Source organism: Perca flavescens, chromosome 22 (assembly GCF_004354835.1).
Source record: "Perca flavescens isolate YP-PL-M2 chromosome 22, PFLA_1.0, whole genome shotgun sequence".
NCBI classification, from domain to species: domain Eukaryota; kingdom Metazoa; phylum Chordata; class Actinopteri; order Perciformes; family Percidae; genus Perca; species Perca flavescens.
The window spans coordinates 26867881-26880380 of record NC_041352.1 but is presented as its reverse complement, the minus strand read 5'-3'; the positions used below and the strand labels follow the sequence as shown (position 1 = coordinate 26880380).

The window sequence follows — 12500 nt, the reverse complement described above, 5'->3', positions numbered from 1 at the left end:
GAAGTCATTAGATGTTGACATTTAAACCCACTGGTAGGGTCCTTTAATTTAAACCTCCATTGTGTAATTCTTTGAGTTGATTCTTAGCAAAGAAAAACCTTTGTCCATTCACAAATATGTGCTCATATTCAATGCAGGGGGGCTCCAAATTAGTTAATTTCTGAAAGTTTAAAAGAAAAAGTTCAAAGTCTTAACATGAATTCAACAGATTATTAGCAAATATAAATCTCCACTGCTTACTGGCCAATAGGTAAGGTAGTCACTAAGGTAGCCATCCACAGATGTGATTTGCCACATGCATGCAAAAGCATGCCAAGAATTATTAGGCTATTTTATTAGCTAAGTATTCTATGCAAAAAAAAAGCATGTATAAAGGGTTTAGGCCACCCTACATGTTATCTCAGGCCCAGTTTAATATGCAACTTAATTTTATACAATATATATAGTAGGGGGTCCATGCTCCAACTCTCTTCCAGTTAAGGGGTCCTTGGCCTAAAAAAACGTTGAAGACCCCTGCTCTAGGACATGTAATGAAGTCGCCAAGGAAGTTAAAAAGAGAATTAAAACGACAACGCGACAATGCAATGGACCTTTTTCACAGCAGACATGTTGACTTGACATAGTAGGAAAAGCAGAGCTGTGATTGATAACCTTAACGATGACTCAGTTCCATCAAGTGTCCCAGTAAGATATTTTCAGCCATCAGTAATGGTTTAATACCAGGGCCTCTCCTAAGTGGAATGGAGCCATCAGTAATGGTTTAATACCAGGACCTCTCCTAAGTGGAATGGAGCCATCAGTAATGGGTTTGAATACACTTGTGATTTTCCTACTATGAAATGTCAACATGTCTGCCGTGAAAAAGCTCTATAAGACCAAAGTTAATATTGGAGTGGGTTTTCCAAGATGGACAGAGCTCATGAGGAGCAAGGATTTAAAAAAAGGGAATGCCGAAGTTGCCTGCTTTCTTCTCGACAGGTAATTCAGCCTATTTGTCGAAATTTGAAGTTTCATAGTTTTCATAGTTGCATTGCTATTTGGCAAACTATAGAACAGCGTGGTTGGAGATACTAAGAGCTAATTTCGGTTGATTACAATTTCACCACAGACAACTCACAATGTAGCTTAGAAGTTTGACTTTTCTTTTTATAAACGACAAATGATATAAAAAAAAGCTGAAAAGAAAACTTTCTTTTTTGATAAAGGAAGACAAGACAAAGAAAAGGCCATGAAGGAAGGCAGGGAAGGGAAGGAGACATGGGAGGAGAGAGGGCTGACCTTTGACCAGGGCTTCAGTGTTGCGATGACAGAGCTGACCAATCAGGTTGTAGAAACGACAAGAAAGACAAGACTGACAGCGCGTCTTCTGTTTGGAGTCTGGATGGAGACACTGGAAAGATCCCTAAAGAGAAGGAGGAGGAGAAAGGAGGAGAGGAACATGAATGTGTGTTTGTGTTTGTGTGTGTGTGTGCGTGTGTGTGTGTGTGTGTGTGAGTGTTTGTGTCTGTGTGTGTGTGTGTGTGTCTGTGTGTGCGTGTGTGTTTGTATCTGTGTCTGTTACCTCCAGATTAACAGTCTCAGATGTCTTCATCTTCCTCTTCAGCTCATCAATCAGCTCAAACACATATTTCTCTACCTGCTGACTCTGCCTGTAGAGACACACACACACACACACACACACACACACACACACACACACACACACACACACACACGTTATAGGAAACAATAGTGGTAGCTAGTTAGCTTGGTTGGCAGAACAAGACATTTTTAGGCGACATTTAAGTTTTAGATGAAAAAAAGGACAGCCGAAAACAAGTTGAGGTCTATTTTAATGTCCACAGTGTTAGCATGGTTAGCCTCGCTAAGCCTTTGTCCTGATTGACAGGCCCTAAATCATCCCGTTTTAAAATGAATGGGAGCATCATTTACTAAATGAACATGGTGCTGTGTTGATAAAGACTTGAAACTAGCGATTGAGACCATAAACTCATTATGAAAATGTTTACTGGAGGTCATAAATCAAGAGAGAAGTAGGCTCATTTTCTCATAGACTTCTATAGAAACAGACTTCTGTTTGGAGCTGGTGGAGTCGCCCCCTGCTGGAAGTTAGAGAGAATGCAGCTTTAAGGAGCTTCAACATTGGCTTCACTGCTTGAGTAGTGTCAGTAGCGTCAGTAGTAGCAGCGGCAGTAGTGCGAGTATTGTTCAGTATTACCAGTTGAGAGTGACAGCAGCGGCTTGAACGGAGCTGTCTGTCTGCAGCAGGAGGTCCTGAGGCGAGACGGGCAAGTCTTCTGGCAGGACCAGCAGACGGCTGGACGACATGGCCTGGAGCAGCCGGCCGATGCGGCACTCCAACAGGTCCGTGGCGACTTTGGATACCTGATCCAGATCCTTCAGAGCCTCGTACACACTCTCAATGACTGAGCAGAGACACAGAGCGGAACTGAATTATCGCTGGATGTTTCTCCCGAGTATTGCTGATAAAAACGGGTGTTCATTGACTGTTACATGCTAATATTTTATAATTCGTAGCAGTGGCGATTTAAAGGGATACGCCACAATTTTTTGAAGTAGTTCTTATCACGGTCTCCCCTGGCTGTAGAGAGGTGGGCCAACGCATTTTTTGTCTCAGTGCAAGTTATTAGGTTGTTTTTTTGTCTTTTGTTGGCTCACTTTTACTCACAACATGCTAACCGGCAACATAGGATTTCATTCACTACGCTAAGCTAACTAGCGGCGGAGCTGCCGGTGTTGCACCGGACTAAAACAATGCATGTACAAAAAATGCGTTGGCCCACCTATCTACTGCTAGAGGAGACCCCACCTATCTACTGCTAGAGGAGACCCCTCCTATCTACAGCTAGAGGAGACCCCACCTATCTACAGCTAGAGGAGACCCCACCTATCTACAGCTAGGGGAGACCCCACCTATCTACAGCTAGAGGAGACCCCACATATCTACAGCTAGAGGAGACCCCACCTATCTACAGCTAGAGGAGACCCCACATATCTACAGCTAGAGGAGACCCCACATATCTACAGCTAGGGGAGACCTTACCTATCTACAGCTAGAGGAGACCCCACCTATCTAGAGCTAGAGGAGACCCCACCTATCTACAGCTAGAGGAGACCCCACCTATCTACAGCTAGGGGAGACCCCACCTATCTACAGCTAGGGGAGACCCCACCTATCTACAGCTAGGGAGACCCCACCTATCTACAGCTAGAGGAGACCCCACCTATCTACAGCTAGGGGAGACCCCACCTATCTACAGCTAGGGGAGACCCCACCTACCTACAGCTATAAAAGCCTTATTTCAACAAACGGTGGCGTATCCCTTTAAGACTCTTTTTATTGGGGGGCAAGCCCCCCTAAATTTCATCTCAGCCCCCCTAAAAATTATAATAATTTTTCATTAATTTTAGTGCTTCCAGTGAGAGTTTGTGAACTTGTCTGTTAGTGACAGAGGACAACCAATGACAGGCTCAAACTAATTTTTAATAGTTTAAAAGTTTAATATCCTGTGTCGCTGTCGCCATTGCTATGCACCTGTAACCCACTCAAGGAAAGTTTTAATTTTATATATATTTATTGTTTACACCTCATTATCATTTGATTTGATTGTGGTAGTCCATGAAGGGACTTTCGTAGTATTTTCATATGGTCAATATTTAGCATTTATCCTCTGTTATAATAAGAAATAAATGTATTCACTGTTATCCAGTGAAATTACTGATGTAGCAGGGTGGGGAATTAACCCTTTAGCAAGGCACTGTATCCGTGTCACATTCTCATTAGGGGCTGAGCCCCCCCTAAAGGTCTGATCCTAGAATCGCCCCTGATTGGTAGCATCATATAACAGCATGTGTTTCTCTGCATCCATCCAACCATTCGTACAGTGCTGCTCATGAGTATAGGAACCCATGCTAAAGTTGACTAAAAAGAAGAATCAAAAATTAATCTTTTGGAAATTGATCTTAATGCCTTAATTAAAAAAATGAGGAAAAATCCAACCTTTAAGGATACCAATTTTCTTTCGAATGAATAATGTATTGTAAAGAAATAAATGTTCTTCCTTAAAATACAGGGGGCATAAGTGAGTCCACCCCTATGTTAAATTCCCATAGAAGCAGGCAGACTTTTATTTTTAAAGGCCAGTTATTTCATGGATCCAGGATACTATGCATCCTGATAAAGTTCCCTTGGCCTTTGGGATTAAAATAGCCCTCCCCCCCCCACATCATCACATACCCTTCACCATACCTAGAGGTTGCCATGGTTTTTTTTCAGTTAGCCTGATAGCTGGTTTGATTTGCATTGAGAGATGATCTTATGGAAAGTACCCCATGCCAATCTCTAGGTATGGTGAAGGGTATGTGATGTTGGGGGGTCCAAGGGAACTTTATCAGGATGCATAGTATCCTGGATCCATGAAATAACTGGCCTTTCAAAATAAAAGTCTCCCTGACTCTATGGAAATTTAACATAGGGGTGGACTGACTTATGCCCCCTGTATTTTAAAGAAGAATATTTAATTATTTACGATACATTATTCATTTGGCGTTCTCAAAGGTCGGATTTTTCCTATTTTTTTTAATTAATTCATTAAGATCAATTTCCAAAAAGATGATTTTTTTTTATTCCTCTTTTTAGTCAACTTTAGCATGGCTTCCTATACTCATGAGCAGCGCTGTACGTCTTGTCCTGCCTTACATGAGTCAGTGTTGAGAGCGGTCCAGGACAGCGTGGTGAGTCCGGGGGAGAGAGCCGCCTCCACCCGGCCGATGAAGGGCTGCATCAGAGGGAGGAGGGAAGGAGGGATCCTGGCGACCACCGAGCCGTATTCCTGGAGCAACTCCAGCAGCCTGAACCGGCGCAGCGGAGAGTCGAGGTAAGAAAGAAGGAACAAGTCAACGAGAATTCAGTTCATACTGCCAAAAAAGAGATCTTAACTGTTTAAAAGGTCCACTGTGTAGGAATTTCTCCCATCTAGCGGTGAAATTGTATTTTGCATTCAAACGAATAGTGCTCTCTAGAGCCTCGCTTTTTCAAACGGATGTTGCATCTACGGTAGCCGTTATGGACCGTGTGACGCTTATCAGTTCAATTCTCTAAGCACAAACGGACATTTGGAAAAACTGAAAAATGGGTTCAAATATCCAATTTTTCATATTTTTTTCCGCCTAGACAAATGAAAAAAAATGGATCTTTAACCTGTTTTTCCAGTTTTCTGTTTTTTATTCAGAGGATCAGAAATTAAAGAAATTACAAAATTGCGTCTGGGCTCCAATTATTCAATACTGGGATGGTATTCTCTCCCTCGTTCCGCCCAGCCCCCCCCACCCCGCCCCCACTCAAGCACAGCAGCCAGACCTAAAGACAGAATGAGTATGGACGACGTGTTGGAAGTTTAATATCCAAAAACATTCAGCGTTCACCGAGAGGTGAAACGCTTGTCAATATCCAGCACAGACTTGAATCAAGCTTGCCTGGTGTCTATATCTATATTTAGTACATTGATCATCCATGTCAATCAGGTCGCCATTTGCCATCTCTGATAAGAGTGATTTTATGGGATAATTAACTCTAAAATTGACCCTTCCCTTCCTAGTCTTGCCTCTTCCCTTAAGCCTGTGTATGTTGAGACAAATGAAAAATTTAATATTTGAACCCATTTTTCTGTTTTTTCAAATGTCCGAAAATTGAACTGATAAGTGTTACACTGACCGTTATGTACCAAGAAGCTATGACAACATGTCTTCCAATTTTTGCTTTTTTGGCGACGAGGATTCCTTCTCCTGTAGCTCGGCATTAGTCTGATGTTTGATGCTGTTTTCACGCTGAATGACTTATTTCCAAGCATAGGCGGCGCTAGGCTATTTTTAGGGGTGCTGAAGCACCCCTAAATATCATCTCAGCACCCCTGAAAATAAAGTCCTTATTGTGATAATGTGAGATCGTTTAGTGCTCAAATTAGTGGCGGTTTTTGGCACGGGCGAACCGGGCAGCCACTTAACTTAACAAAATATATAAATAATCCTCTGTGCTGCGAAGCGTTTTTCTGTTTTCTATCATTTCACTGTGTGGGGAATTGGCAGATCAGCGCCCCCAGCAGCTGCAGGCGCCCTGCTTGCTGAGAGAGGTCAGCCCCCCCTACTTTCACAATGAAATGGACTAGTCCGTCCCACAGTGCGCCGCCAAAGATAAACAAACGGTGGCAGGAGAAATGGGAAGTACACGGAGACGGAGAAAGACGAGTCTAAACGCTCTAAACCTTTCTGTTATGTCAATGGTCTAAACGCAAAAAAAAAAAAAAAGTTACCCAAGCGGCTCAAATAAAGAAAAAAGCGAAAAGACATGTTTTCGGGAGTAGCAGGACCTTCATCAGCTCTACTTTGGTAGCCTACACAATGCATTCTCTGTTGATTAGTTGATTACATTTGCCTTCTGGTTGACAGCACAAAGGAGCGAGGAGAATAGAGAGGGAGAAGGGCAGAGAGAGCAAGATGAACAAGGTGAGAAAATGGCTAGGTAGCCTATAAGACATGTATATAGTAGGACTACTGTGTTTTATTTTCTCTATTATTTGAAGATTATTTTCTTGTTGATTACAAAATGTTTTGTATGTGATTGTCAGTGATAGGGACGGAGGGAAGGAGATAGAGGGAGAGAGGAGGATGGGGGGAGAGAGAGAGAAGGATGGAGAGAGTGGACAAAGAGAGGGACCTGGAAGAACCAGGTGAGAAAGTGGATATATATTATACGGGCAAAAACACTTAAAACATTCCATTCACATTATATTTACATATGCATTTCATGGAGGACTAGGCTCTTAAGAAAAAGAGATGTTGTGTTTTCCCCATCTGGTTCAGAGGCATTATTAGATTAGATGAAAAAGTTGAAAATCAACAGCAGAAAAAAACATGAATAATCTTGTCTAAAAATATGTTAAGGCTTATTTTACCATTTAAGGTATGTGCAGGGGTGTAGCTCCAAATTCTGGGCCCTGTGAAAGGCATTTTCTATGGGCCCCTCCCTGCAGCCAAAGCTATGAATTCTAAGCATATTTTTGGGCCCTCCTCACATGAGGGCCCTGGGCACTCAGTCACCTTCCCCCCCCAGTCCAACACCCCTGGGTATGTGTGCTGCAATAATCATGCTTTGTAGTTTCCATCTTTTTTCACAGCAGATGCCTTGAATCTGTTGATAGTTTGTCATAATTGCATATCTCAATCTGTCTATTTCTTTCCCCAAAACTCACAAGAAGTCATGATTTAAGGGTTTAAAAAAAAAAAAAAAATCTTACGGGAGCATGCCCCCAAACCCCCTAGTTTAACTGCTATCAACTTTTCATTAGGGGCTGAGCACCCCCAAAGGTCAGATCCTAGAATCGCCCCTGTTTCCAAGAACCGTACGAGCACATCTCTGGTAAACACAAGAATTAAAGTGGTGCTTTTGCGGAGAAACTCAGATTTACAGATCTGTCGATTAAATCAACTAATTGATTAGTCGATACAATTGAATGAGTGTTAGTCGACTAAGAATTTCTTCAATCAAGCACAGTCCTACAAATAATAACAATAATAAAGTTATCTCAGGACACTTTAGATATAAGGGTTAGGGGTTATAGTATTACAGAAACCAAACAGAAATTCAGATACACAGCATATACACAGCTGTTCTCACCGCTTGTACAGAGCTTTGACCGACGCTTCTCTTAAAGTCATTTTTAGGATGACCTTTGGCACCGTCACCCCGAGTTTGCTCATCCAGCGGGCTTCCTGCAGCACCTCCAGCACCACAGGGTCCAGGTTCACAGAAACCTCCTGGGAAACAGGACAGCTCTTCACACGTTGTGCCACTGTTCTGCCAGGAGTGTGACGTTACCGTATATATACAACAACAAAGTCACACAACAAAAGGACATGGAGGGAACTCTCTGAAGGATGAGTTTGATGGCGACTTGGCCGAGAAAATGAAAAAGGGAAGCCTCAATATTCATTGTAGAGAAAGATAAATTCAGCTGGTGTATGTGTTACCAAACTCCACCACACTCCATGTAAATAATCAGGACTTTTATCATCGTAAAACACACTTCATTCAAAGTGGAGAGAAACTAAATTAAAATATCAAAAGCCGTCTTGGTTCATCTCTTCTTTCCACTGTTCCAACAATCACCACTCTGGTTTGGTTGAAATAAACCCTTAATTCACCCATATACATGTGGAAATATGCTGGCTCTATACACGCTAAAAGTCCTGATTATTTACATGGAGTCTGGTGGAGATATGCTGGCTCTATACACGCTAAAAGTCCTCATTATTTACATGGAGTCTGGTGGAGATATGCTGGCTCTATACACGCTAAAAGTCCTGATTATTTACATGGAGTCTGGTGGAGTTATGCTGGCTCTATACACGCTAAAAGTCCTGATTATTTACATGGAGTCTGGTGGAGTTTGGTGATGGTGATTTCGGGGCTGTTCCATGTTAAACTTAAAGGATCTTACTCTTTAACTAAAAGGTCTATCTCTGTAGGGATCCATCCCATAATGTTGTCAGACACTCAGAATAATAATCTGAGTCCGAGACTGTCACTTAAACACCAGTTAACCTTAAAACCACATCGAGTGAGTTCACTCGTCCATTGATCTATCGTTATGTCACCCAGCACCTTGCTGTTCTCGTGTCGGACCAGCAGGGCGGCGCTCAGGCAGTGCGGTGCGCTCTCTGCAGCCTGACTCCAGCCCTGCAGGTGCAGCAACTCATACTGCAGAAGCACCACGGCAATCTTGTTGTAGCTCCGGATTACTTTGGTCATCTCTGGTCCCTGGCGGAGAGACAGGCAGGCAGGCAGACAGACAGACAGGTTGGGTCACAGAGGGTTGTATTGATTAGGGATAATGTTGTGATCGATGTGATCAAATCAGTTGTACCTTGAGGACGTCAAGCTTCTTCTTCAGGATCAACATTGGAGCTTCAAGCTTCCTGAAGAGCTGACGGCACCACAGGATCCGTCCCGCCACCTGAGAGGGAGACAGGTACACAGAGAGACAGGTACAGAGAGACAGACAGGTACAGAGAGACAGTCCTTAGAGATATGGCAAGCATGACAAGCAAAATGTTGCAATTTCTTTGGCGAATATGAGAGGTGGACTCCTTCCTAAGAACGTGGACATATTTGTGTGTAAAGTAACGAGTTCCTTTCATGTTGTCTTCATGTTTAAATTCTCTTGTCGTAACATTTGTTGGTCATTTCCTTCGCGAGTTCCTGATAAATTATGGCATTTCGTAGATTTTTGCTATCTAAGATAGCCGTTATAGTTTACTCGTAAATTAAATTCAAAAAGTCTCTCGTGTCTCCTCGTTCGTCCGCTTACATCATGTATTTGTTGACACCTGTCATGTGTGCAAACAGAGAGGAAATACTGGGCGGAAATGGACTACAACTTCTTCTTCTTCATTTTGTGGTGGGTTGCAACCATAAAATGACCTAAAACTTAATCGCAATTCATTAATTTATTCGGGAAATAACGTTTTCCATCAGCATTTATCGCATAAGCCGTATATATATATCGATCAAGAGAAAATCTGATGAGACCAAACGTATTTCGTTTGAGTCGAACTTCATGAAATTCAATCGGATTTTACTGTGTCCATGACGGCATTTTACATTCAATATCACTTAATTTGGATAAAAACGTGTGGATGGAAACATAGCTCTAGACTAAAGTCAGCGAGACAGACAGTGAGAGAGACAGGTGTACCGGGGGCAGGTTGCGTCCGATGGGCGGCCTGTCTCTCTGTCTCTGGTAGGTCTTCCTCAGCAGCTCCAGCTCTCGGCTGTAGCGCTGCAGCAGCAGCAGGTGGTGCTGCTTCAGGTCCAGACCAGAGGCCGGACCGGACTCAAACACCTCCAGCAGCTCCAGCATCCGCTCCGTCTGAAACACAAAACACCTGTGTCTCTCTCTCTCTCTCTCTCTCTCTCTCTCTCTCTCTCTCTCTCTCTCTCTCCAGTTAGAGTTAGTTGTGGTTGGGTTGAACTCACAGTGAGAGGCTGGCGGAACCAGAAGTCCAGCAGAGACTGAAGAGACTGGAACAGACTCTGGACCTGGAGCTGGAAGTCTGCGTAGTCACTGTCAAACTGAGACACACACACACACACACACACACACACACACACACACACACACACACACACACACACACACACACACACACACACATATGCACACGCGCACAAACACAAATAGACACACACACACACAGACAGAGTTAGGACAGCACAGAGATGAGAAGGGTATGTATGGACTTATCTAACTCTGGGGGACACGCTGAATAAGACAAAGTCCCAATAAGTCTTTCCTGTTCCTTTTAAGAAAAGTGTTGGTATACTTTCTATTTCTTGCAAAAATCATTGTATTATTCTATTAATGTAGAGCACGATTTGCACCTCCAGCTTGCGGTGGTCCAGGACGTCGTAGGTCTTGGACGTGGTCATGGAGACGATGTTCTGGTAGCGAACGTAGATCTTCTCAGCTCCCTCCACCTGGAACACAGTCCACTCAGCGTGAGCTTCAGACTAACTCCTTTCTGCTGTTAGCATGCTTTAATCAACAAACCCTCAGGTTCCTCGTAGGGATGCACTGATCCCACTTTCTCAGTCCCGATACCGATACCTGGGCTTTGTGTATCTGTCGATACCTGGTACCGATCCGATACCGTTGTTGAATTGATTCTAAACGTTACTTTCCTAACTAAACGTTACTTTCCTAACTAAACGTTACTTTTCCTGACTAAACGTTACTTACCTAACTAAACGTTACTTTCCTAACTAAACATTACTTTCCTAACCTAACTAAACATTACTTTCCTAACCTAACTAAACATTACTTTCCTAACCTAACTAAACGTTACTTTCCTAACCTAACTAAACATTACTTACCTAACTAAACGTTACTTTCCTAACCTAACTAAACATTACTTACCTAACTAAACGTTACTTTCCTAACCTAACTAAACGTTACTTTCTTAACCTAACTAAACGTTACTTTCCTAAACTAACTAAACGTTACTTTCTTAACCTAACTAAACGTTACTTTCCTAACCTAACTAAACGTTACTTTCCTAACCTAACTAAACGTTACTTTCCTAAACTAACTAAACGTTACTTTCCTAACCTAACTAAACGTTACTTTCCTAACTAAACGTTACTTTCCTAACCTAACTAAACATTACTTTCCTAACTAAACGCGTTACTTTCCTAACCTAACTAAACATTACTTACCTAACTAAACGTTACTTTCTTAACCTAACTAAACGTTACTTTCTTAACCTAACTAAACGTTACTTTCCTAACCTAACTAAACGTTACTTTCCTAAACTAACTAAACGTTACTTTCCTAACCTAACTAAACGTTACTTTCCTAACTAAACGTTACTTTCCTAACCTAACTAAACATTACTTTCCTAACTAAACGTTACTTTCCTAACCTAACTAAACATTACTTACCTAACTAAACGTTACTTTCTTAACCTAACTAAACGTTACTTTCTTAACCTAACTAAACGTTACTTTCCTAACCTAACTAAACGTTACTTTCCTAAACTAACTAAACGTTACTTTCCTAACCTAACTAAACGTTACTTTCCTAACTAAACGTTACTTTCCTAACCTAACTAAACGTTACTTTCCTTACCTAACTAAACATTACTTTCCTAACCTAACTAAACGTTACTTTCCTAACTAAATGTTACTTTCCTAACCTAACTAAACGTTACTTTCCTAACCTAACTAAACGTTACTTTCCTAACTAAACGTTACTTTTTAACCTAACTAAACGTTACTTTCCTAACTAAACGTTACTTTCCTAACCTAACGTTACTTTTTCCTAACTAAACATTACTTTCCTAACCTAACTAAACGTTACTTTCCTAACTAAATGTTACTTTCCTAACCTAACTAAACATTACTTTCCTAACCTAACTAAACGTTACTTTCCTAACTAAATGTTACTTTCCTAACCTAACTAAACGTTACTTTCCTAACCTAACTAAACGTTACTTTCCTAACTAAACGTTACTTTCCTAACCTAACTAAACGTTACTTTCCTAACTAAGACAAAATAACAGATGTAATGTATTGACTTCTTATTTCTTTGTACACTCATCTCTTCCATCATGCGACACACGTGCGACAAAGGGTGAAAAAACGATGGATCGGCCCGTGGATCTGTTCATTTTTCCGATCCCTGATCCAGCTATTTTGTCAATATCGAGACCAATATCCGATATTAATATCGGATATCGGTGCACCCCTAGTTCCTTTATCCCTCATGCTTTGTAATGCCTACTTATTCTGTACTTTCTCTCTACTGTATGTAGCCTGTTGTATTCTGTATTCCTGTATTGGATTGAATGTGAAACTGTATGTTGTCCTGCATGCTTAGATTTTATTCTTGGCCAGGTGGACCGTGGCAACGGCCTACCTGGTT

At 41.8% G+C, this 12500-nt stretch overlaps 1 protein-coding gene across 1 annotated transcript in view; it reads right to left on the bottom strand.

Annotated features, from left to right (window-relative positions):
• Positions 1-12500, bottom strand: part of dnah5l (dynein, axonemal, heavy chain 5 like) — a 119540-nt gene that overhangs the window by 90279 nt on the left and 16761 nt on the right. The window contains exons 16-25 of the mRNA XM_028570014.1: positions 10460-10555; positions 10055-10150; positions 9774-9947; positions 8943-9032; positions 8681-8836; positions 7694-7833; positions 4721-4872; positions 2219-2426; positions 1562-1649; positions 1279-1402 (exon numbers count right to left, since the gene is read on the bottom strand). Coding sequence (XP_028425815.1) covers positions 1279-1402; positions 1562-1649; positions 2219-2426; positions 4721-4872; positions 7694-7833; positions 8681-8836; positions 8943-9032; positions 9774-9947; positions 10055-10150; positions 10460-10555 — 1324 coding nt within the window. The remainder of the gene's footprint in view (positions 1-1278; positions 1403-1561; positions 1650-2218; positions 2427-4720; positions 4873-7693; positions 7834-8680; positions 8837-8942; positions 9033-9773; positions 9948-10054; positions 10151-10459; positions 10556-12500) is intronic.